Genomic DNA, 25,447 nt, shown 5'->3' on the forward strand with positions numbered 1-25,447 from the left:
TTTTTTAATTATTTCTCTCCTTTTTTTTCTCCTCGATGTTATCAGAAACACTTTGTATCCTGTTTCTCTAAAGAGAGAAAAAGGGTTCGTGACTTCCAGAAAAGGCTAAGAACGTAGTAGTAAACTCTCTCGTACGATTTAATTAATTTGATCGAGGAAGAAAAATGTTGATTCGCTTGGCATCGTTGTAGTTGTTTATATTTGGTAAATGCTGACTCATTCTGGGTGAAAGATTGTGATCTTGCGTTAGGATTAATGTTGATCGATAAGTGTAAAAAAAGAAAAAGGCAGAGTGAGAGAGAAAGAGAAAGAGAGAGAGAGAGAGAGAGAGAGAGAGAGAGAAGTAAAAGTAACATAAAACAAATTTGACATAAAAGATCACAACACAACCATAATTGGAAAGTAACGACGTTTGTCACGCTTCGATAAAAAATTGTCAACCAATTTAAAAAAAAGGAAATATAATTAATTTACATATTAAAATTATATTTATATAATTATTATTATATTTTATTATATAATTATTATAAATAATCACTGTTACGTTGATGTGTTCACTGGATATATTAGGGGGACCGAAAAGTAATGTTGTTACTACGCATGTCAAATTATTTCTAATATTTTAAATCAAAAAATCGATTGATGATTTTTATCGTTACGATATATTAAAAATTTGCATACGTAATTAATTAATTTAGTTTTAATTAATTTAATTATTGATTAATAATAACAACTTGTTGGAAATATTTAATTGTTTGAATTTTGAGGTTAAAAATCGACACTACTTTCCACTTAAAATATGTTATATACATTACTAAATTGCATAAATATTATATTGAAAATATAAAACAAGTAAAATCACATTGTAATAAAATTATCTTGAGACATTTCAATTAGTTAACCTAAAAATTTTGTTATTTATTATTTTACAGAAACAACCCTTAGTAAAAAATTATATTTTTCTTTAAAACATATATATGTAATAAACCATAGATAATTTTACCAAGGTTATTTGTTTTAAAAAGATTAGAAAATAATTACTATTTGTATGTGTTTTAATTTTAAATAATATATATTATTATCTTTAATTATTACATTCAAGATTTCAATGATGTTGTTTCTTATTATTAGTCATCCTGACTGAGACATAAATTTCATTCAATTAATTTTACTTCTTCCTACTATAATCCCGTGTCAGTATGTTAATCAGATGATCAACGAAACAAGTTCTTCTTCCTCGTAAGATAATTCGTAAAAAGAAAAGAAGAAGAAGAGAGACATTTAAATCTCATTTAAAAATATTTCAATTCTCTTGTGTGTGCATAAATGTATATACAAGAAAACTTTCAGATGGCAGGTATATATATATATATACATACATACTTAAATGCATATACATGTGCATAATCGTATATTATAGTTGAATCATGATGTAACCGGTCACACAGGGGGCCTCAAGGTGCGGCAACGCATTTAACTGGCATTGTCGGCCTCTTTGAATTCTTCGGATCCTTCTTACAGCATCTCGCGTAACAGGAAGTCGCGTCCTTGGGTTTATCGTCGATATAATTACGATGGAATGTCAATTTCGCATAGAACCTCGAAGCAGAATGATTTATTGACAACACAATGAAATATAACAATATCTTATTTTAAACCCTTAACACATCTATTACTTATATTTAATCCTTAATTATAGTCACGTAACCTTAAAAGTAAGATACTTTTATGACCTATATTTTTTAAATGTTCTATTTTAGTTAATAACTAAATTATACAGTAAATACATTGGAATAGAATAATTACATCTTGATATTATATCATTCATTCGTTCATGTTCAATTTTCAATGAAATTCATACTTTAACACTAGATATACCACCATTTTCTACCACACTAGTCAAAATGACTGATGTATACAAAAAAATGCTTGTTGAGGATTCCAGTCTTTATTTACTCTTAAAAAATAACAAAAAATGTTTAACAATAATAATTTTAATAGATAAATAAATTTATAGACATTCTTAAATAACAAAAAGCTTAATTTTAAATAAAGCTTTACTTTAATAAGCTGTATTTTTTAAATGTTCTATTTTAGTTAATAACTAGTTTTGTTAATAACTATTTTAGTTAATAAATCTAGTTTATTTTTTATACATGTATTATAAAAATAATATATTATATATTTATATAATATAATTTTGTAGATAACAAATTAGATTTTTACAATTAAAGAGAAAACTCAACCCTGACACAAATACTTTTTCTTTTTGTTTCTTTATATAACAATCTGATGTTTTCTTCTCAGATTGTTATTTGTTCATCGATCGATCGATTGATTTTATTTTTCTTTTGTTTTTTTTTTTCAGAGTTACGTAAAGGAAAAGACACAGCAAAAAAATTTACCACCACATACTACGTTACAGAGGCACGTGAAGGCGAACAGAAATGTTCACATACCTCGGTATATATTACTACTACTACTACTACTACTATTACTATTATTCTTAGAAAATTTCAATAGAGATACTTTAATCATCGACGATACACAAGTAAGATGTTTATATTTTTTTACACGTATATTTCTTTATTGAAGATTCTACTTCCCTGGCGGCAAACCCACACCTCTTTCTCAACTGGAGGCTACCATTTCAAGAATTACTACGGCATTTCAAAGTTTGCCAGGTCATCGTGTCTCTCGTGCACAATTTCACTTGATCACGAAGGTTTCTAAAGAAAATCCTTGAAAATATTTCTATCTATTATTTTTTTCATCATAGATCAATTTATTTCATTAATATCATATTCATTTTAGGCCTGTGATTTACCCTTATATTGGAAGGTACCACTTTTCCTTGCTGCTAATAAAGATCAGACCGAATTTGTTGAGATGAGCACTTTCCTTGAATTTTGGAAAGAGTAAGAAATTATTTACAATAACACAAAACATTAAATAATTAATGTTTTATCATAAAAACCTTGTATATTTCTTTTGTGTGTATAGGATAACGAGTACTCATCATGATGCAGCTAGTAAATTCATTAGAATCACTACACGAGGTCTAAGAAATAACATATTACCTGAAGATTTGATTCCTTTGGTACAAGATGTCGTTGAAACGCATCCAGGATTAACATTTTTAAAAGAAGCAAAGGAATTTCATTCACGTTACGTTCACACGGTTTGTTATTAACAACTGTTATTTTTCTTTTTTGACAATTATGAAATCTTGTTAAAAAAAAAACAAAAAACAAAAAAAAACAATGAATTATTCTAATTACAGGTAATCGCGAGGATATTTTATTGTGTCAATCGTAGTTGGAGCGGAAAGATATCGGTAGCTGAATTACGAAGAAGTAATCTTTTAGCGGTAATAGCTGTTCTCGAACATGAAGAAGACATTAATCAGGTGACCGCATACTTCAGTTACGAACATTTCTATGTAATTTATTGCAAATTCTGGGAATTGGATCGCGATCATGATCTTTTCATCGATAAAATGGATCTGGCAAGACACAACGATAACGGTGAGAATTATTTCTAAGAGAGATTATTTAAGATAAAGTATTATAAACAAAAAGTGATGTTAACTTTAAACGTTTTACGTGTTAACAGCATTATCTACGCGAATGATCGAACGGATATTTAGCGGAGCAGTTACGAGAGGTGGTGTTAAAAGTGGTGGTGTTATTCAACAACCAGAAGATAAAATGAGTTACACAGAATTTGTATGGTTTCTTCTAAGTGAAGAAGATAAGAATCATCCAACTGCTATCGAGTATTGGTTTAGGTATATAAATTATTATTCAAATACATATTTACAAATATTTAATGAAACATTAATAATAATGTATAATTTAATATGTATTTTAAATAGATGTATGGATCTTGATGGAGATGGTTATCTGTCCATGTTTGAGTTAGAATATTTTTATGAAGAACAATTGCATCGTATGGAAGGTATAGGACTTGAAACTCTACCTTTTGAAGATTGCCTCTGTCAGGTATATATTCAAATTAATTAACTTAAAAAAGTTAATTAATGTATTTAATATCAATATTAATTTTTTTTTTAGATGTTAGATATGATTCATCCAGCAACGCCGGGAAAAATTTCTTTGAGTGATTTAAAAAAATGTAAAATGACATCAATCTTTTTTGATACATTCTTTAATTTAGAAAAATATCTCGATCACGAGCAGAGAGATCCATTTGCTTCGGCACGTGATGGTCATGAGGTATGAATTATATATCTTAATTATAATTTTAGAACTAATTAGAAACATATACGCTCATTGGATATGTTTAATAAAATTTCATGATCATTTGCAGATGTCCGATTGGGATCGATTTGCGGCAGAAGAATACGAATTATTAGTTGCCGAAGAGAGTGGTAATGACCAAAAGGATCAAACGTAAGTATTTTGTCCTTGATACATAAATAATTCAATTATTATTAACCTTTGATATAAATTAAGTCATAGTTTTCATTGAAATTTTTGAATTCTTTTTAAACAACATTTTAATATAAAGTATGTATAAATATGTTATTTAAAAAAGAAAAGAAAAAATGATTTATAAAAAGTTTACTTTTATTATAATAGAATAATTCTGGCTTTTCTTCAGTGCAACTACTACTATGAGAAAAAAAAATGAATTTCATAGTCATTGATTTTTCGCTCGTTCTTTCTGGCATGCACAACTTTCAACTTAGTTAGTTTGTTAATTAAAAGGATCTAACATAGTATTATACGTCTTTCTCCTTTTTATCATAATAGTGTAATGATATTGGTGCGATATATGCGTTTATTGCAGGCTGTGTGATGATGAAACGTAACCATCATCTACAGCTGAGTAAGTAAATACCACAGTTGCATGCACCCGTAAAAAGATGCATGTTGGCTGGATACATTAGATGCAAAAATAACGGATTAAATAGAGATAATAATCTGCTTCTGTATATGCATGAGGAGTTAGTTCTTTATTTTTTTTTTTTTTTCATTTACTTTTGTTACAATTTAGAATGACCAATTGCAATATGCAATTATCGAATAACTGTTTAATTTATTTGTGTTTTTTTTCTGTTTATGTATATTACTTTGTTACGCCTTGTAAACATTATGATAAACAATGAACTTTTGTATCTGTTCATATATAATATTTATTTATCATGCGTGAATTATTTTTATGTTATATTTATTGCTTTCATTCATAAGAAAATAATATAATGCTACATTTAGTATGATATAATTAATAACATTTGAATTACATTTGATAACATCTGATATAATAATTATTTATTTCACAGATCTTACGATTCAACTTCAGAAGATACATTTTCGCCAAATCTCGATATCCTAGCTGGTGAACCAGTGGATGTTGTATCTCAGGGTGCAGATATTTTGTCAAAAACTCATCATGACAATCTGGCATCATCTATCGCTCGTGACCAGTCAAGAAATCAACATTATGATAGTGGTGACAGTGATGATTACGCTGATAGCGATAATTAAATTGATTATATCTGAATCTCTATACACTCACAAAAATGTTGAGGAGGTTGTGTGCATTTACTTTTTATTATTTTATTTTATTTTTTAAATTAAAGAATTGAAAACAAAACAAAACAAAACAAAAAAAAAAGAAAGAAACAGCAACTTGAACTCTTAGCTGTGTTTATTTATATGTATAAATAATATATAATATATATCTATGCATATATATATATATATATATATTATTCTGTTAAATAGTAAATGAGAGGACACAACCATGAAACCTTGTTTATAAGGTCCAGTAAATATACCAGCAAATGAAATATTAGCCAAAAATAAAAACTATTAGTGTGACAACGTTATGTCGTGTGTACGATGTAATAATAGAGATGTGTCATCTTAAAAAACATACAAACTATCGCAGTATTAATGATCACGAAATGATTCTCAGTATGTCTGTGAATTATTTGACCGTGTCGTGTAGTGAGTGCAAGTTCATAAGTTAAACAAATTACCGAGTCATGTATCAATTCGGTGAATGTAATTAAAAATAAACGTTGCTCATTCCAATGTGCAATAATAAACAAAAAGAAAAAGAAAAAGAAAAAGAAAACGAATAAATCATATTAAAGAAAAACTTATCTCGCCGAGATTTACATGATATTAATAATTATTTAATTTACGTAAGACATATATTTAAACTGAATTATCTATCCTTAATCACAAATTTTTCTAACAAAAATCATAGTAATTTATATATCACATGCTAATAATGTTCATTCATTGTATATAGAGACACATATTTTTTCATTGTGTCTATAGCACCGAATTGATTCACAACTTAATAATAATAATAATAAAAAAAATAAAAAAAGAAAAGATAACTAAATTTTGGTCGTTGCTTGGCCATGTGATACATATTATTGTTCAACGTGCAGAATAATACTTTGTGTACTTCAGGCTGTAAAGTTATTGATGTTCAGGTTATTGATTTTTATTTTTGACTTATCGTAGAGAGACAATTTTAAAATATGCTAAATTTTTCCAATTATTGCAGTCTATATTATATAATAGATCTTTTAGATATTTATTGTTTCGAATAGTGTTTAATTGTTAACATATATCACTGTTATATTTTATTATTTCATTTAATTCTTTTCACATCACTCTTTTTATAAAATATTTATTAAGCATTCTATATAGTTAATATAAATAAATATAAACGATGATATTATATTATTTAAAAAGATATTTATATCGGTTAACTTTTGGAGACTGCATTAATCGGAAATGATTTTGCAAAAAAAGAAATATTGTTACCATCGAATGATATTAGCAACACTAAATCCCCCCTCATCCCCGTAAATATTTCTTGCCATTTATTATCATTATTATTATTACTATTATTATTATTATTATTATTATTATTATTATTATTATTATTATTATTATTATTATTATTATTATTATTATTATTATTATTATTATATAAAACGTTGAAAATTCTTCGTAATAATTAATATTTATATATACTGATTATATAGAAAATTGGATATTTATAAATGGTATATATATATATATACATTTCTCTCCTTTTATATCAATGCTGATCTAATTTCATTAAAATGATATAATATTTCGGTGTTCAAGAGGAGGAAGGAATTATTATCCTATCAGTCTTAACATTTTCATTTATATATTCCCAAAAAGTAATATATATCTATATATATTATCATATCACATACAATCGTTACTTAAACAAACAAAAAGTATAATGTATTTTAAAATTGAAACATAAAGAAAATGATAAGTTATGGTAGGAATAAAACTATGTGACACGAATAAGTAACAAGATGATCATGAAGTAAGCAAATGTTTTTTACTTATAATAATAAACATCATATCTATAGTTAGATATATCAAAATAAATTTCACAACAAAAAGATATAATCATTTATAATAATTAATGTTTCAAATATTCGAAACAATTTGTTTGAAAAAAATTTGACACAATTTAATATATTTAATTTATAAATGTGAAGAGATAAAACTTATTACCTTCCTCCACACAATTAACGTCATGAAAAGCAATAAACAAAAGTACATCTGTACAACAAGATATACTTTTCTCTCTCTTTTTTATTTTTTTTTTTTAAATGGAATTATCTAATGAAACAATTATTTTGTGTTGATTTCATAAAAAAAATTCAAAGTATCATCAAATAGAACTATAAGAAATAATTTTAAATTGTATTATATTTCATCTTGTCTGAATTATGCTACCCTGCAGCATTGAACAAAAACAAAGTTATATATATATATATATATATATATATATATGTAACTTTATGAATCTTTTTCTACTTATTCGTAACTTTTTATGAAAGGATATTGTTTTACTGTGAAAACATATCATATTTATCAAATAGTAAAGATTAACAATCATACCCTATTGTATTACGTGTAATAAATAGATGATTATTTGTAAAATGCTCAAACAGGGTAGTATTTTTACTTCGTATTTTTATCTTTTACAAACAAACACACACACATACAGGACACGGATGTCGTCGTGTTATTCAAGAATAAAAAATGACTATTATATTTTATAATATTGCTGCAAGAAGATAAATAAGCCAAAGATGTGACACATTTCGCTTAACCTGAACATTAAGAATAGAGAATTATTTTCTCACTAATAATTCGTACACGTATAGTAGAATATTGTAAGTACGAATCATACATTGATGTCGTTTTCTTCCTGCTCAATGATCTGATGTCATTTAATTCTATGTAAACAAAAAGACACCTACAGACGTATTACAAAAAAAAAGAAAAAAAAATGTCTTTTGAGAGAGAAAAAAAAAATAAAAGAAAAGAAAAGAAAAGAAACAAAAGAAAAATAATAAATAATAATCGACGATAAACTGAATGTAAACTATATTTTTAGTAAAAAAAAAAAAAAAAAATTACAAAAGGGGGAAAAAAAGGAGTTGGAAAATCTCAAATTTCAAATATAAAACTTTCGTGAAAGTCATCGCGTCAAAAATATTTTTAGTACAGGTTTTTAAATATAAAGTATTTTGCCATAGGAGACCAAGGTATATTCCATAGGTTTGCGTTACAAAGACTGCAGAATTGTATATATTACTTTTGTCTCCAAATATACTTGAATTAAATTGCGTAAAATGTTATACTCTAGTCTAAACGTGTGCTAAAACTTGTATACCTTTTGTGGGCACATGTCGCGAATATAATCGTAAGATGTATTATATTATTTGTTTTAAACCAAACGGAACTAACTTTATGCAAATTGAATTATACGTTGTAAAGTTCTGTATTTTTAATAGAATTTTATGTAGAATATTTAAGGACAGTACTTTAATACCAATAGTTGATAGATGTGATTTTTTATTGTTCTTGTTAATTATGTACTTGTTACTCTGTTATTATCTATTTACATTGAATTAATTATCTTGAAATTTATTTACATCATTTATCATTGTATAGTTTTATCAACTACTGGCATAACGCTGTCCATTATAATACTATTTTATGTGGCTCCCGCATAAGAATTAAGAATATTCTAGTGATATTGTTTTCTTTTCTCTTTTCTCTCTTTTTTTTTTTTTTTTTTTTTTTTATTCGTATAAAAATGTGCTTTGTATATTTTACAAAACTTATTTTACAAAGGTCAACACACCTTATGTAGAATTTATTTAATCTATTTGGTGCTTCCCTGTTATACAGAAATATCATCTGTAAAAGGGAGTTGCTTTTGTTGATTATCCAAAGATATAACTATATAAAGTTTGTTTACTTACATCTTTTATAAGTCGTTATGGTTTTTACTATATATATATATATATATAGTATATATATATATATATATATATATATGTAATAATAAAATATATATATACTATTCTATATGTACTTTTCTATATGTTGCCCTTGTAACATCATGTTCAAATTAAATTACTGTTAAGAAAAAAAAAAAGTCATCGAAATGATAAAACATCATAAATTATATATATATATATATATGTTTACGTTTGACAATACTCTTTATTGTTACATTCATTCATTATTTTAATGTTAGGTTTGTTCTCTGTTCTCTTATGTGAAATATTTACACTATGCTATGTATTTATGTTTCCATAATAATGTGCTGCAGAAGATAGTCAATTTATCCTTTTATTACTCGCATCAGATATATATATATATATAAATATATATATGTATACTACATATAACGTAGATTTTTATTTTTATGATATTTATTGATTGCCTAATTATATATTTATTCTTATCAATATCTTTCAGAAAATATATCACGTCTTTTGAAGTCTTAAAAAAAAAAATGATTAACAGACTTGAATCAAAAAGACGTTACTGTAAAAAATGTATTCATTGAATAGTACTGTGATCATTTAACAAATATATTTATAAAAATATTCAATAATATCTTACGCGAGTAACGGAAGGTTAATAAAAAAAAAAAAAAATAATAATAATGATAAATTAGCTAGCATAATCCAAACAAAATCGAAATTCATACACGCATGATTAGATGCCTCGAACATAGACTTATGTTTAACATTTATTTACATTTTTATTTATATATATATATATATATATATATATATATATATATTTTATCTGTGCATGAGTAGAAGAATAAGATAATTTTGCAAGTTAATAAAAACAAATGAAGAAAAAAAAAAGAAAAAAAAATTATATCGTTAAATGATGTATTCTAATTAATCAAAAATCATTTTCAGATATATTATTTCAACTGTTACCAAATATATTATTGTAAGTATATATATATATATAAGAATATAATTCATATATTTTTAATTTATTTATGATAATATTTACAATCTTATAGGTAAATAAAAAAGAAATTTAAAGAATGAAATAAATGATTGTGAGTGTATGGAAAAATATAATCAACATATAGACAACTTTTTATTTATTATATTCTATTTTTATTGCTGAGAATTTGTTAGATGTATTATATAAAGAAACAGTATATGTATATATACATAAAAGTAGAACTTTAAAGTTTATATAATATGTCAAAATATATTATCAACAAACTATGTTATTACTATCACACTTTTTTTATAAACTATCAAAATGTACATTTTTGTATGCATATATCTTTTTAAAAGATTCTAACTGAATGAAATGTAAAAAAAAAAAAGAAAAAAAAAGAAAAAAGTGAATCATATCGTTATAATTATTTTATAAAAGTGTATTATTATTAAATAGAAAATTTCTATTTAATTTTCATTATGACAGATTATGAATACAAAAAAGACTTATTATCACATTTCATTTGATACTACTTTTCGATACTTAGTATGTCCTTATAGTTAGGTATTATTAATTATTAATAAATCGTTAAAAGAGAGTAATAACACGTACATATACAAAATATTATTACATTGCTTTTTGATTTGATAATAATATAGGTACATACGTTTAAATATATACCACGTTACATTAGCATTATCAATAAATATTATTTCTACTTGTAAAATATCTATAAAAGAATATTTATGATATAATTATTATGATTATTATTATTATTATTGTTATATATATATATTAATATTTTTGATTAGATAAAAAGACACAAAAATCTGCAAATATTTAATCTGTTAATGTAACAGGATATGATAACAAACGTATAAGTAATTATTCATTTTAGTTTAGAAGAAAAAAGGATTAACAGAATTAAAAGTTTCTTTTTTTTTTTTTTTTTTTTTTAAGCTTGCATTCCCTAGTAGCACAAAATATTGAAAAATATTGAATACATGTGTATTTAATATTAAAAAGAGATTTTCTTTTTACTAGGGTTCATTTGATATTAAATTAATAAATAAATATTCCTAAACTTCATAATTTTGATAATCTTCAATAAAAAAAAATATAGGTATTAGATAATATAAAATAATATATATATGTACAGTTATATTTGTTAAATTCTTCATATGAAGGTGATGATAAATTAATCTTCATTTTCCCAAGGACTCTGACACGTGGACGTAACAATATCCGGCGAAGAATTTCTCGATGATGGAATATGCGATAACGTTGGCTTCAAAACGATTTCTTCTGTAGAAGATGAAACTGTTGCATCTTTGCAATTATTTCTTTCTATAGTATCTTCTTCTTCTTCTTCTTGTTTATGTTTATTTTGTGGATTATTTAAAATCGATCGAATAAAATCTTGTGTTTCAGCACGTAAAGCATTAACTCGTTCCTGAAGAATACGATTACGTCGTACAAGAGCCAATGTACGAACGACAATACTAAATAAACCTAATAAAATAGAAACAAAAAATTATATAAGTATACAGTAATATAATTAATTCAACAATTTAAGTATCTAATAACAAAAAAATCTTTTTATTTTAATTATATAATGTAAAAACATTTTGGTAATTTTTTTTTTTTAAATATTACCAAAACAATTTCAAAGAAGATTATTGATCTTTATAATCACTTTATGAACTTTAAACTCATTTTGCATAATATTACAATTAATTTATATTTAATTATATATTCATTACCTTCACATCTTGGAAATATTACATCACATTGTTCCTTCAATTCTGTAAAAAGTTTTGTTGAAATGTTTGATGATGATATATTTATATCAACGGACTCGTGACAATGATTATCTTCGTAAAAATAATTCTTCATTGACGATGTTGTTATTGATTTTTCAACGATAGGATTTTCAACGATGTTGTTAGTTAATCGTTTTAATTTTCGTCTTTGTTGTTTTCCTTTAATAATACGACAAATTCTTTGTTGTCGACACGTGTAAAGATTTTCTCGACTTTTGACAACTGATAATTCTGGCAAGCATACTGTTGGAGCCATATTTAATTATAATTCTATAAAATGAAATAGAAGAAAAATATGTTAGGATATTATAAATTAAATATTAATATTATATTATATATAATAATTAATATATATATATATATATATAATTTTATATTATTTATTTATTATATTATATAATTATTTATTTATATATAAATAAATTATATATAATTATTTGTGTATGTATATAGTTATATAATTATACAATTAAATAATATTATATATATATATTATTATAATATGAATATTATAAATATTATAAATAGTTTTTTAAATATATCATACTACAGTGTATATAATTTTACAAAAAAAAAAATAATATAAAAATGTAAAATTATATTATTGTTCATATATATATGTATGTGTGTAAGAATGTGTAGAAATAATTTCTCAATATTTTAAAAATAATTATTATTATTAAGTAGCGTTAGGAGAATTCAAAAGTTCATTGACCCCAATTACCAAATTCTGTGGGTACCTCGAACTATATCGATTTTGAAAAAAAAAAAAAAAAGAATATTCTAAAAACGTTCGAATTAGTTTAAAAAATTAATTGGAAAATTTGATTAGAGTTCAAATAGTTTTTAACACATTGCACGTGCGAGATTATAAAGAGTCAAGGTACATATCTAACAGCACGTGGAGAAAAGTATCTTTTTATTTTATTTCCTAAGGAAACCTAAAGCCACACGTGGCAGTGAAGCGTGCGCGTGCACGCGACTTTCAGCAACCAAGAATACACATACATAATAAAAACACATGACCACATAAATACATGTAGCTTTCAAGATAACAAAGGTATCGGTTGGAAAAAAAGAAAAAATAGAAAAATAAAAAAAAAGCTAGCTCTTTTTCTTCTTATTTTATCTTTAAGTATAGTGTTACTCTATTATGGATATCATTTGTGACATATTTTTATCAACATACGTTGTTATTAAAAAAAAAAAAAATTGTTTATTCAAATAATTAATGACATATATGCATGTACATTATTTATAAATATAATTTCATTTTTAATTTATATATAATGCTATGAAATTTCTTTGTTTTGTTCGATGCATTATATACATATATATATATATATCAAATGTCGTCGTGTATCATAAAATATAGATTACTTTCAATAGAAATTAAGATCAAAGAGAGAGAGAGAGAGAGAGAGAGAGAGAGAGAGAGAGAGAAAGAGAGGGCACGTGACAAACCACGTGTAATTACAAATCGTGTCAACTTTGACCCATTAAAAAAAAACCCATCGCACGCAATGCGAGCATCACGTTTCATTCTTTTCCTTTCTTTCTTTTTTATCTTACTTCGTAAAATACTTTGGGAGAAAAAAAAACAGACATATAATAGAATTAAAATTGTGTCATAATCACTTTATCAAGATATTTCTAAACATATTCTATTGAAATTGTTTATTACGTTAAATCGATGATTACAGAATCAATCTATTTCGTAATACTATAAATAATTATAATGTTACTATAATATTACTACAGTATAATTTATAGTATTTATTATACGTAGTATATAATATAATTATATTACTATATATTACTATATATAGTTATTATACTATACTATATAGTATAATAAATACTATAAATAATTATACTTTATAATAAAAGTTTAAGTAATTATTACTTTAATATTCTTATAATAAATTAATATATAATTCAGTGAATTTCATTGGATAATATAATAATATATAACAAAACAAAATATTATTGCTTTTCTATAAAGAGTATACTCATTAATCATAGTAAACTGATTAACATAAGTAAAATCTCATGATCTTGAAGTATGGGTATTCTACATCAAGTACGTAATCAAACATGTGTTGTCCTTATTATTTGTACTCTGATGCACGTGGCATATTTTTATCTATCCATCTTTCACAACTATGACTCTTATTCTTTATTGCCTTTATTCGTACTATTTTGTAACGCTACATATATATACATATCCTATATACTATCAAGAACCTAGGCTATACATATATATATATATATATATGTTAGTGTTACTTTATGAAATAGCTACATTGACCTGTTTAAATATGAAAGAGATCAGAATTACATTTTTAAAATTAGCAACGTTTCTTTTGAAATAACATTATTTATTTTTTTTTTTTATTAATAATCTAATAATTATTTCAAGTTGAATTATGTGCACACACACACAACAATGTTTTAAGTTATAAATTTTATTATAAAAATTATTAAAAATATCTGTAGCTATTACATTTTATTGACAAAATTTGTAGATTAATTTTAATGATGAATTTTTGCACATATATTTTTGAAATATTTATTTAAGAATATATTTTTGAAATATTTGATTTCTTTTTTTTCTTTTTTTTTTTTTACTTTGTAGAAAATTTGTATCGTAAAAGAAAAGAGGGACAAAGAGAAAGGAATGAAAGGAGCTACGACACGTGCATCTCTCTTCCTTCTCTCTCTTAAGAGCCAACCATTGCCAAAAATATATACCTCTGTAGAGAAAGCAATATGTTTGGAGGTCATTGAACTACTATAGAGCTACGTGTATTTATGAAAGATTATATATAAAAACACACCCACCCACACACATATGCGTGCGCGAACGCGCGCATGGACACGCACTCACGCAACATCCTCAATTTAAAAGGGTTGGCAGTCGCGATTAAGTGACATCAAAAGGTACAAAATATAATACTAATATTAATATTAATATTAATACTAATACACTAATACTAATACTAAAAATTAATAATAAGTGTTTTTTTTTTTGTTGCAATATAACCGTACCGCGTTCCAGTAACTTTTCTTACGGTACTTTTAGTGTTTCAAAAACGAATAAAAAATATTTAAAAAAGGAATGAAAATAAAAAAGAAAGAAAGAAAAAAAGCAATAAATTATGTTTAATTTTTTATGAACTTCATGACATGGGAAAAGCTACCTTTAAATATCATTTAAATAATATTTGAATATAATTTTCTTTAATTAAAATATTGACATAACACCTTTTTTACAAAAAAAGAAAAAAATCACTGCTAATGGTAATACTAATAATAATAATTTAGAAAGGAAACAAGAAAATCATTAAGAAAATGTTTAAAAATAAATATTTTAGTAAATAATAAAAATTTCTTTCATTTTAAAGTTACGGATCTGTCAAACAACCCTTATGGGTATATATGTATAAATGTATTATTATTAATATTAAAAAGCAGTGGTATAATAAATTAAATTATTAATTTAAGCAAAGGTATAATAAATTATTAATTTAAATATTAATATTGTTTGTTAGAAAACGTACGAAAAGTTGTGTTGAACGTGTGGTCAAATTAGCTTCTTTAAATTTCCTTAATTATTGTCATGTAACATGTCAAACATAAATCGAACACCACTTGTATAAGTTATTTAATTGTTACTAGAAAAAATGTTAAAATGAAACACTACAGGTATAGAATAATTTCTATAAAACGTTTATTGGTTATAATAAAAATACAAAAACACATAAACGCGGTGTTGATTCGATTTGCAATTCACTTGAACGTTCGAGCTTCTCTTCAAGACTACTAACCACAGACCATTCTGATTAGTAAACTCATTGTGATATTTCTTTTTCTGGCGCATGCGCAGAATTGCTTTTATTCATAGATATAATAAATAAGCATATTCGTAGTGAGCAAAATTCTGTCTGTAATACATTACATTTCATTCGCATTACATGCAGAAATCTTTTGCTAACAAACGAATTGTACATATAATGCATTAGCACACAAAAGAAATATTAGATTTGTAATGTGTTAATTATTTTATACAATTGCATTTATTTAAAAAAAGTGAACATAACAATACATTAAAGATATATCATACATAAAACTAAACAGAGAGAGAATAATAATTTTTTACTCTTATACGTTATTTGGAATTTTTTGTATAACATTTTATATATATATATATATATTTTTTTTATATTTCATTTAATGTACTCATATAAATAATTATAAAAAATGTAGTTATTTTTCTATAATAAATTTTATCTTAAAAACTAAAAGCTTCAAAAATATTAGCTCCAAATAATTTAAGTTCAGCATTTAAGATGAGGCGTTGTAGCCATACCCTAGATACGTCTTTAGAATTAGGTTGATCTGGAATTCGTTCATTTATTATTGGAATTAATTTAGCCATAGGCATAGTGATCTTATTTATATTAACAAAATTACTATCCGAATGTTTTGAAATCTCTGTTGTAACAGAATTTGTCCAAATCATATCTTTACGATTCGAAGTTCCTGGTATTGATACTCCATTACTTGTACTATTATTATTATTTGTTTTAGTATTAAAAAATTCGGATATATGATCCATCAATAAAACGAAACCACTTCGAATATTACTTTGCATAAATTCTTGTATTTCTTCACTTTCCAACAAATCTAAAGTTGCATAAACAATTTTTGATAAAGGTTCATTCATTTCTTCTTCGCACTGCAATGGTAGCATATATGTTGAAAGATTTTCCGTTGGATTTCTACTATCTGCAGTTACCGATGACATAATAGACCAATATATTTGTTCTAAATCTCTCAATGATAATTGATCAATTAAAGATATAGACGCTGTTATTTCAATGACCTTTTCTTTTATAACGTCACATAATTTTTGTGTACCTTCGCATATAAAATGATGACATAAAGACATATACTTTGTTTTCAAATCCTCATTCTCTTTGATATTATCTCCTTCTTTTGGGGATTCTTTATACATATGGCCAGCTATTATATTAAATTGAATTCTGATAAGTACTACAAACATTACATGAGAATAAATAATTGCGGCTGATCTTGAAATTGCTAATACTTTCAGTTCGTTCCACGATGCTACTTTGTCGTTGCAACCATTTCTGAGTTTATTCACTATAGCAGTGGTATCTAAAGCTTTTGTCACTGATTCTCTTAAATTAGATGAAAGATTAAAGATCATCTGATTACACGTTCTTTCTGTACTTTCAAAATACTGACGTCGTCGAGTTTTCTCTAACATCAGTTTGATCTCTTTCTCTTGCCATTCTCGAATTTTTCTTTGAGTGTAACGCGATAAGAGAATAAAACTTCCAACAATAATACCTCCATACATAAACTTACGTTTATGACGACCAAAAAATTCTCTCACTCTTGAAAACATACTGTCATTGAAATTTATAAATTATAATCTTTACAATATAGTTCTCTTCTGATCACTTAAAAATGAAACTTAATTAAAATGTATTTAGTAATTATTGCATTTGTAAATTGTATATTTATCTTATTTCAAATCAGTATTAGAACTTTTACCAATAACAATGCAATTTTATGTATTCGCAATGAAATAAGTTGTGTTGGTGAAATGTTCAATGCAATTCACAAGACATTTTCCTATCTTGGTTCTTAATTGTAGAGTAGAGTAGTCGATACAGGTTTCCCAGCAAATGCTTGTAAGACTGTTTGTTAAATTCTGTGACAAAAATAAGATATATGTATTTTTAAAAATTAAATATTATGTAATATTTGATAATAATATAAATTCTATACTATAAAAATATACACAGAAAATAAATACCTATTAAGTATGAAAAAAGCATTGAAATTGTGCAATTCACACTTTTTTTTATATTATTAAATATATAATTTAGTTATGTCCAAAGAGATAAAATTTATATATAATGATTGAAATTTTTAGGTGTACCATATAATCTACATAACAAAATGGATTTATTTAATAATTAGACGTATAGTATTAATAAGAATTGAATATTCTAACCTGAAATTGTTGTTTTTTATTATCTGTCTCTAGAAAATCTTCAAAATGCAAAGCTGTCTCATCTTCCGAACTTCGATCTACGGATAAGCTCATACTTTTTACTTATTTCTCGTATTAATAATATATTCGAAACATTTGACCTTTGCTCTCTTCTTTTTATAATTTTCACATTACTTCACAAATCTCACTACTTCTACGTGCATTCTAGTTGTCCAATAGGTATCAAATATAAACATGCATAAGTATATATGTATGTTTGACACTTACATATAAACATAAAGCATACTATATTTTAGTAATCAACATTTTATATTTCTATATATAGAAATATATAAAAATATATAGATATTATGTTGTTTATTACTATTTTATTATTAAATTATAAAAGTTTAATCTTTTTAGGAAAGTTTTATTGGTAAATTATTAATTAATATATAATCAGGTGTCGATTAAAAATTTTCCATTTGTACAATTACATCAAATTTTTTAAATTCAATTGTAATAAATTTAAGTAAATAATAATTATATAAAAATTAAAAAATAATTAATAATAAGTGGAATAGTACATCAAATATAACCATAAATATAGATTGATTCGTATATACAGTTAATCATAGTGTGATTTTAAGATAATTTAGTGTTCGTGCATTAATTTGGCGCGAAGTTCAAACTTATAAATTACGACTCGAGTCGTACGTAATATAATATATTATATATTTAAGATTATTTAATATATATTAATTAAATTTATTCTATATTAATTAAAAATTTGTGTTTCCTACTAAAGTTCAAGAAGTGACAGTAAAATTTGTTTACTCTGATGGAAGAAAAGATAGAATTATAGTGAAAGGAAAATAAACGAAAAAAAGATAACAGAAGGAAACAGAAAAAAGTAGAGAGAGAACTATCATGTTTATGTTCATTTAAAATGCAAAAAGAACAATTCTTGAGATATGTAGTCTATCATTATCTATATTTCTTTTTTTTTTCTTTTTTTTCGTATTACTTCCTGAAACATATCGGAGCATGACTTTTTCGTTGCTTTTATGGGACAAAACAGTCTACTTAAAAATATAACGACCATCATCCGGTATAATCATTAATTCAATACAATGGAAATTTTAGTCATAAGATGTACACAAAAAACAAAAGAAAATGAAAAAAATGTAACTTTCTAGACTGGAAAGGTTGACAAAAAGTATACGAGTTTAAAGATAAGATTTATAGTAAGATGAACACATGTTTTTTAAATTTTACACAATGTGTGTATATATACATATATTTATTTTTTTAACAATTTTCCGATAAATCATTTATTTATTTTCAAACACTTTTATATTTCTGTACAATCTTGAATAAAATATATTAATTCAGACTATCTGAAAGATGCTTTTAATAGCAGTACACAATTTTTTAAATTGAGTACAAAGTAAGTTTATTAAAAGAATATTTCATGTCATGGCGTTTAAGATTTAAAAGTATGTCAGGACGTTGTACTGTTAAACAAAATAATAAAAAAGAAATTAAAAAGAAACTGATACTTTCCAAAAGATAAAAAGGACTACTATATAGAAAATAGAGATCACTGACATATATATTCATATAAATCAAATGTAAAAACTTAACAAAATGATGAAATCATTGATCGCTAATATATAATGATATAAGAATTTTTATTAATTAATGTTTTATTACAATTACAAAAAATTATATAAAAAGTGTTAATAAATTAGTTTCTTTTAATATATGCATATATTATTTTTGTTGAAGGTACAATCATATATAAAGATGCCTTTACCGTCAAGATGTAACTGCGCATGCGCATAAAATTTCTTCTTTACATCTGGCATCAATGTAACGTACAGTAGTCATACATAGGCGTACACCAGTAGATTGGCGTCCATTTCGTTTGTATCATGGTAGATCATAAAGAACGTGACTTTTATTCGCAAATGGATCTTCGAACAAAGAACGATGACCCACCCAATTCGCGTTTATTTGTTATTTGTCATAAATCTCTGGAAGAAGATGATATAAGGAAAGCTTTCGAAAAATTTGGCAAAATCGAAGATATTTGGGTCGTTAAGGATCGAAATACTGGCGAGAATAAAGGTAATATTTATTCTACTCGAATAAATAATCAATAAAATGTAATATTCGTCTCTTTGTCAATCACATTTTGAATATATTTTAAACGTGTTGAGGTATTCATTTCATTTCCAAGTCATAATCGCAAAAATAACGCAAATGTTTATTTCATTTTTATATATGAAAATCATTTGGTTATTATTATTATTATTATTATTATTATATAAATGAACAATTTTGTAGGAGTTACGTATATTAAATTTTCTAAGACGTCAGAAGCTGCATTTGCGTTGGAGGAAATGAGTGGGAAAATGCTAGGCATGGTTGGAAGACCTATCAAAGTGATGATCGCTTCAAAGTATGACAGAAAGATATATATTCTTCTTCAAACTTGATTTTCCTTGTTTAATTTCATTTAAAGGGTCATGCATATAAGTGGATTAGGAACATTTATTTTTGAAGGTATGAAAAAGTATTTTGCATACATCTTATTTAACTTGCAGAATGTGTATGTGTATATAATCCAAATCAGTAATAGATATCAATCAATATGAATAAATCTCGAAATTTTGCTTATAATCTTTTGATGTAATTAATTTTAAGCGAAACAGTTTATATTCAAAAGATCTGACATAAGTGCATACCCTTCTGTATTTCTGTCGGTGCATTATCAATTTTGTCTCCAATTACACATGACATAATATAAATTTATATTTATATATATAGATATATATATAAATACATACAGATAGAGAACTAACTAACTTTCTTACCTTCAGAAATAAAGGGGATGTTCTAGTAATTCCACTATTACAAATCTTATTTATCCGTCCTTACACTTTATTATTACAGTCGTGATCAAGGATCTGTGAGAGAAACAAATGAAGAGGAAAGATGGGTCAGATTGTTCTGTGTGTTACCAAAGTCTATGACCGATAGTGAATTACAACAAGAATTCTCTAAGTTTGGTCAAATAGAGTATGCGACTGTAGTCAAGGATCGTAATACTAATGAATCTAAAGGTTTTGGTTATGTTAAATTTAAAAAAGTATCAAGTGCAGCAAAAGCATTTGAGGAATGTGATAGAAAATTTAAAGCAGTGTTTGCAGAACCAAAGAAACCAAAACCTGAAAACATAGATTCTAAATATAATAATAATGGCTCTTCTATGTCTTACGATAGTCTTGGCCATGCTTCTGCAAATTTTGGAAAAAGCAGCATCAGTTTAGATATAGCTACAAATTATTCAAATCCGGAAGGATACACTCAATTAAGAGTTATTGCACATCCATGTTTAAATCAAGATCAGTTGTGGAAATTATTTGATATAGTTCCTGGTATGGATTATTGTCATTTAAACACAGATGCGAGATACAGAATGTCAAGAGGACAAGCCGTTGTGGTATATTCCAATCCAAATGCAGCAGCATATGCTAGGGAAAAATTCCACGGTTTCGAATATCCTCCAGGTCATAGAATGATAGTTAAAGCGGATACTAGTAATATGTCATCTAAAGGTACAACAAAACCTAGCTCTAATGCAGCTGTACCAGCAAGAACAGATTTAGCACATTTGGCTGAAACTATTGCTCAAGCTACATCGTTGATTCAAGCAGCAGGATTAACAGCTCCAAGTGAGTTTTAAATAATAATAAACTATTTATATACATTTCACTATCATTTTATATTAATCGTAATGATATAATGAATTAATTTTAGGCTTAGAACAGACAATGTGCATTAAGTTACCTCCTGTGCAACCAATGGCAAATGTTGATGCAGAAGTAGCTAAAAGATGTTTCATCGTATGTGGTCCACCCGTACCACCTATATATGCTATGAAAGATGCATTTTGTAGGTTTGGTAATTTGATAGATGTATATATGCTTCCGGGTAAAAATTGTGGTTATGCCAAATATGCTACTGTTGCTAGTGCAGACGAAGCGATTGAGGTATGATTTGATTTTTCTTTTTTCTTTTTCGAATGTTGCTTTTTTTTAATTATCTTTAGCGTTTTCATTTGTAATTCAAAGATTAGGCAATTTAGAAATTAAGTTATAAGATGTTTGGTAGGTTCTACATGGGCAAGAAATTTGTGGTTCACGTCTTAAAGTATTGGAGGCAGAGGAACGAAGCGTTGGGGATGATCGTAGGAAACGATTAAGAGTTGACGAAGACGAACGTTAAGCTTATTTTTGTGTACTGCGTAAGTACAAGCTGGACGTGTTAGAGAAACTGAAAGAAAGAATGAATGGGACAAAAAGACACTTACATTATAACTCCCTGACGTTATAACTGACGCTACATTTATTTTAAAAAGTTAAAGAAGATGTAATGTATCTATTTATCTTCACAGACTGACTGGTATACACAAGCTGGACGCACGCAACGAAAGAGACGAATTTTAAGACTCACTTGATCACGTTGGGCCTGCATCCAAGGAAACTACAACTACCTACTTTAACTATTGATTACGTTCGCAGCTACATTACTAAACTTCACTATTTCTTTACTTTATCCTTACATATCGTTACACATACATTTCCTATTTTTATTTTCTTATCTTGACAGGCCTTTGCGAAAAAAACAAACAAAAAATAGTTCTGTTCCAAAGTTGTTAATAAACTTTATTGCATCGATATTTTTGCCCATATCAAGAACAGGCAGTGTAGTCTTTAGACATAAATATATTTCGATTGAATATATATTTTAACTTGAGCTTTCCTTTTTTTTTTTTTTTCATCATTACAATTGCCAGTGTGCTTATAAAACAAGATTTATTTTTCAAATCTAGTAATAATATTCGATATGCTTGAATTTTTTCAATTGCTAAAATTAGTACAGAATTGAAGAGTCAAATTTGTAAAGATTTAATTGTGGCCTCAATTTATCAATGCAGATGCGAAAAAAATTTCTTTTTATATATATATAATAAATAAAGTCCGTTCAACACAGTTGTTAACATTAACAAACGTATCTAAAATATTAGAATGGCAAATCTTTATTTTCTATTTTTAACTGAAATGAATAGTAAAATGTTTAGTACTTTTAATTATCCATTTCATTTTATTATTTTATCGATAAATTATACATAGGTATGTACTTGTCAGCGTTAAATTGTATACTTTGGTTAAATCGTGTGGAAATCTTAGGTTTTATCCGAAATAACCACCAGGCGTTTTTGTAAAGTATATAAAAAGAATTCTACACTAAAATTAGTATTTTTAAGAAATATCGTTATTACATATAATTTTACAAAAGGCAAATAGAGTTAAAGTATGAGTAAATTTAATAATCTTCGCTTGTAAATTCAAGAATATTTTTCTTAAATTTAAGATCAAGTTTCAAACTCATACCACTTGTCTTTTATAAATTCTTGTACTTCTTATAATTAGTTGAAGTATATAATTTTCATTTATTTTATATTTAAATAAGTCAGTACAGTTTATTTTAGAGTTTGGCTAGTCATTTCACGAATTAGTGGATTTTACAAAGTAACGCTAACATATATACATACTTGGAATGTATGTTTAATTTTTATTTCGTATTTTGCATGCTGATTTATACAAGCAAATAATTAAAATATGAATAATTCATGTTAAAAATTAATTATTTAGTTCTTACTCGAATGTGTATATGCATTTTTATTTATTAACGCGAATAATTTATTATAAGATGCATGAATTTTGGAAATAGAATAAAAGTTTAAATACATATTTATATGGAATAAATGTGTATATAAAAAGATATATTATTATTGTATATAAAATTATAGAAATATGTTTACATAGCAAAATTGATAACTGTGTTGAAACGCATGATAGATTGCTATTAAACGCGTATGTCATGTTATTAAATTAAATGAAGACATATTATCATTCGTACAGGCCTCTAAATATATGTCTGTACTTTGGAATTAGTCAAAAAAAAAAAAAAAAAAAAAGAAAAAAGATATTTTTTGTAATTTACCCAAAAGTTTTGTATACTTATCTAAAATCATGGGATATTGTATGAAACATGAATTTTAGTACTAGTTAGATTCTGTACATACCCAGAAAACTTTCACTGCAACAAGATTGGATATATTTAATTTCAATAAAATATAATAACTCTATAATATTTCAAGATATATATAATATTTTATTGCCAAAATGTGGCATATCAAAATATAATATCGTGCATGTGAACTTTATCAAAATATATTTCTTTAATATATTTCATAAGATTTTATTTCTAGAATAGTTTTAGTATAATAAGTGTTTCAAATTCATTGTTATCTTAGGTATTCACATAGAAATATTAATCAATAATAAAATTTGTAATAATATTTATTATATATGAGATTATTAACTATTGTATTCAATGTTGATCTTATTGCAGTGAAATTTTAAAAGGATAGATCATCATATACTTTCAAAGTTAAAATAAATAAATCATTTAAAATCATGGTGGCATATCTGTCAAATATTAGTAATCAACGCACAAGTATGTTTTGTCATAACTCACATTGCACCACATGTGTTAGACTTTTACTTTACTTTGCAACTATACGCAATTGAAACTCGGCGGAGACTGTAACTGACTTATTTGAAAAGTATAAAATACATATTCAATATGCAAAATTACAGACTCTTACTCATTTAATACTGGACTGAATATATATTACTACATATGTATTATTAATGCAATTAATATTCCATATTTTTTCTTCTTGATTTCAGGGCACTATTAAGCTGGATTCGACGTATTGTACCTGAAAACTGTGATATATCTTTAATTTTAAAAGGTAAATATTTAGTATACATATGGTTATATGTATAAAATGTTGTTTATAACAAGCAATAAATTATATTTTTATTTAGATTGGTTGTAATTTTAATGTACTATGTAGCATATTGTTTCATAAAAATTTCTTTTATAATATCCTTTCCATTAATTTTCTCAAAAGACCTATGAATATATTATTATGTATAAGATAACAATTTTAAATACATTCCCAATTTGCGATATAAATATATAAACAATTGTATCTTTAAAAGAATAATTACATTTTGAAATTGCCGCCGACGGAAATGATAGTTTGTAATTTTGCCGTAGATGTCGCACTATATCAAAAAATTTCCCGCGATACACAGAATAGTGGTGGGAGCATGACTCGTAAAGAG

At 25.2% G+C, this 25,447-nt stretch overlaps 4 protein-coding genes across 7 annotated transcripts in view; 2 read left to right on the forward strand and 2 right to left on the reverse strand.

Annotated features, from left to right (window-relative positions):
* The window catches only part of LOC107073210 (uncharacterized), a 36,159-nt gene extending 29,215 nt beyond the window's left edge, over window positions 1-6,944 (forward strand). The window contains exons 3-13 of one of the 2 annotated variants that reach the window (XM_015333761.2): window positions 2,369-2,463; window positions 2,596-2,725; window positions 2,815-2,918; window positions 3,004-3,181; window positions 3,284-3,527; window positions 3,616-3,790; window positions 3,878-4,004; window positions 4,077-4,238; window positions 4,333-4,415; window positions 4,816-4,854; window positions 5,309-5,450. In XM_015333761.2, coding sequence (XP_015189247.2) covers window positions 2,369-2,463; window positions 2,596-2,725; window positions 2,815-2,918; window positions 3,004-3,181; window positions 3,284-3,527; window positions 3,616-3,790; window positions 3,878-4,004; window positions 4,077-4,238; window positions 4,333-4,415; window positions 4,816-4,837 — 1,320 coding nt within the window. In that variant the 3' untranslated portion in view covers window positions 4,838-4,854; window positions 5,309-5,450. Of the gene's footprint in view, window positions 1-2,368; window positions 2,464-2,595; window positions 2,726-2,814; window positions 2,919-3,003; window positions 3,182-3,283; window positions 3,528-3,615; window positions 3,791-3,877; window positions 4,005-4,076; window positions 4,239-4,332; window positions 4,416-4,815; window positions 4,855-5,308 lie in introns of both variants that reach the window. The other variant, XM_015333760.2, reaches the window with a different exon arrangement.
* A 1,504-nt stretch (window positions 6,945-8,448) lies between these two features.
* LOC107073209 (Clock interacting protein circadian) lies at window positions 8,449-15,843 on the reverse strand. The gene is made up of 3 exons (XM_015333759.2): window positions 15,706-15,843; window positions 12,083-12,412; window positions 8,449-11,831 (listed from the first exon to the last, which is right to left on the reverse strand). The coding sequence occupies exons 2-3, from the start codon at window positions 12,396-12,398 to the stop codon at window positions 11,518-11,520; spliced, it is 630 nt and encodes a 209-aa protein (XP_015189245.2). The 5' UTR covers window positions 12,399-12,412; window positions 15,706-15,843; the 3' UTR covers window positions 8,449-11,517.
* A 15-nt stretch (window positions 15,844-15,858) lies between these two features.
* Pex3 (peroxisomal biogenesis factor 3) lies at window positions 15,859-18,437 on the reverse strand. 2 transcript variants are annotated; one of them, XM_015333758.2, is made up of 3 exons: window positions 18,195-18,437; window positions 17,994-18,127; window positions 15,859-17,888 (listed from the first exon to the last, which is right to left on the reverse strand). In XM_015333758.2, the coding sequence occupies exon 3, from the start codon at window positions 17,577-17,579 to the stop codon at window positions 16,437-16,439; it is 1,143 nt and encodes a 380-aa protein (XP_015189244.2). In that variant the 5' UTR covers window positions 17,580-17,888; window positions 17,994-18,127; window positions 18,195-18,437; the 3' UTR covers window positions 15,859-16,436. The 2 variants fall into 2 exon arrangements, with proteins under 2 accessions (XP_015189244.2, XP_015189242.2); XM_015333756.2 differs by lacking the exon at window positions 17,994-18,127.
* A 1,615-nt stretch (window positions 18,438-20,052) lies between these two features.
* Window positions 20,053-25,145, forward strand: LOC107073207 (RNA-binding protein 45). Of its 2 annotated transcripts, none has more exons than XM_015333755.2 (6): window positions 20,053-20,306; window positions 20,526-20,640; window positions 21,135-21,916; window positions 22,002-22,234; window positions 22,356-22,488; window positions 25,004-25,145. In XM_015333755.2, the coding sequence occupies exons 1-5, from the start codon at window positions 20,111-20,113 to the stop codon at window positions 22,467-22,469; spliced, it is 1,440 nt and encodes a 479-aa protein (XP_015189241.1). In that variant the 5' UTR covers window positions 20,053-20,110; the 3' UTR covers window positions 22,470-22,488; window positions 25,004-25,145. The 2 variants fall into 2 exon arrangements, with proteins under 2 accessions (XP_015189241.1, XP_015189240.1); XM_015333754.2 differs by lacking the exon at window positions 25,004-25,145 and adding an exon at window positions 22,639-24,904.
* Window positions 25,146-25,447: the final 302 nt, after the last annotated feature.

The sequence above is a fragment of the Polistes dominula genome, unplaced genomic scaffold (genome assembly GCF_049000335.1).
Source record: "Polistes dominula isolate Pdom_NZ unplaced genomic scaffold, Pdom_raw_medaka contig_15, whole genome shotgun sequence".
Lineage (NCBI taxonomy): Eukaryota > Metazoa > Arthropoda > Insecta > Hymenoptera > Vespidae > Polistes > Polistes dominula.

Excerpts from the sequence above, each read along its gene's own strand:
- LOC107073209 (XM_015333759.2), bottom strand. The coding sequence starts at position 12,398 with ATGGCTCCAACAGTATGCTTGCCAGAATTATCAGTTGTCAAAAGTCGA. Across the intron at positions 11,832-12,082 it reads AATATTTCCAAGATGTGAAG|GTTTATTTAGTATTGTCGTT; the intron begins GTAATGAATATA and ends CTATTTTATTAG.
- Pex3 (XM_015333756.2), bottom strand. The coding sequence starts at position 17,579 with ATGTTTTCAAGAGTGAGAGAATTTTTTGGTCGTCATAAACGTAAGTTT.
- LOC107073207 (XM_015333755.2), top strand. The coding sequence starts at position 20,111 with ATGGTAGATCATAAAGAACGTGACTTTTATTCGCAAATGGATCTTCGA. Across the intron at positions 21,917-22,001 it reads AGCAGGATTAACAGCTCCAA|GCTTAGAACAGACAATGTGC; the intron begins GTGAGTTTTAAA and ends AATTAATTTTAG. Across the intron at positions 22,235-22,355 it reads GTGCAGACGAAGCGATTGAG|GTTCTACATGGGCAAGAAAT; the intron begins GTATGATTTGAT and ends GATGTTTGGTAG.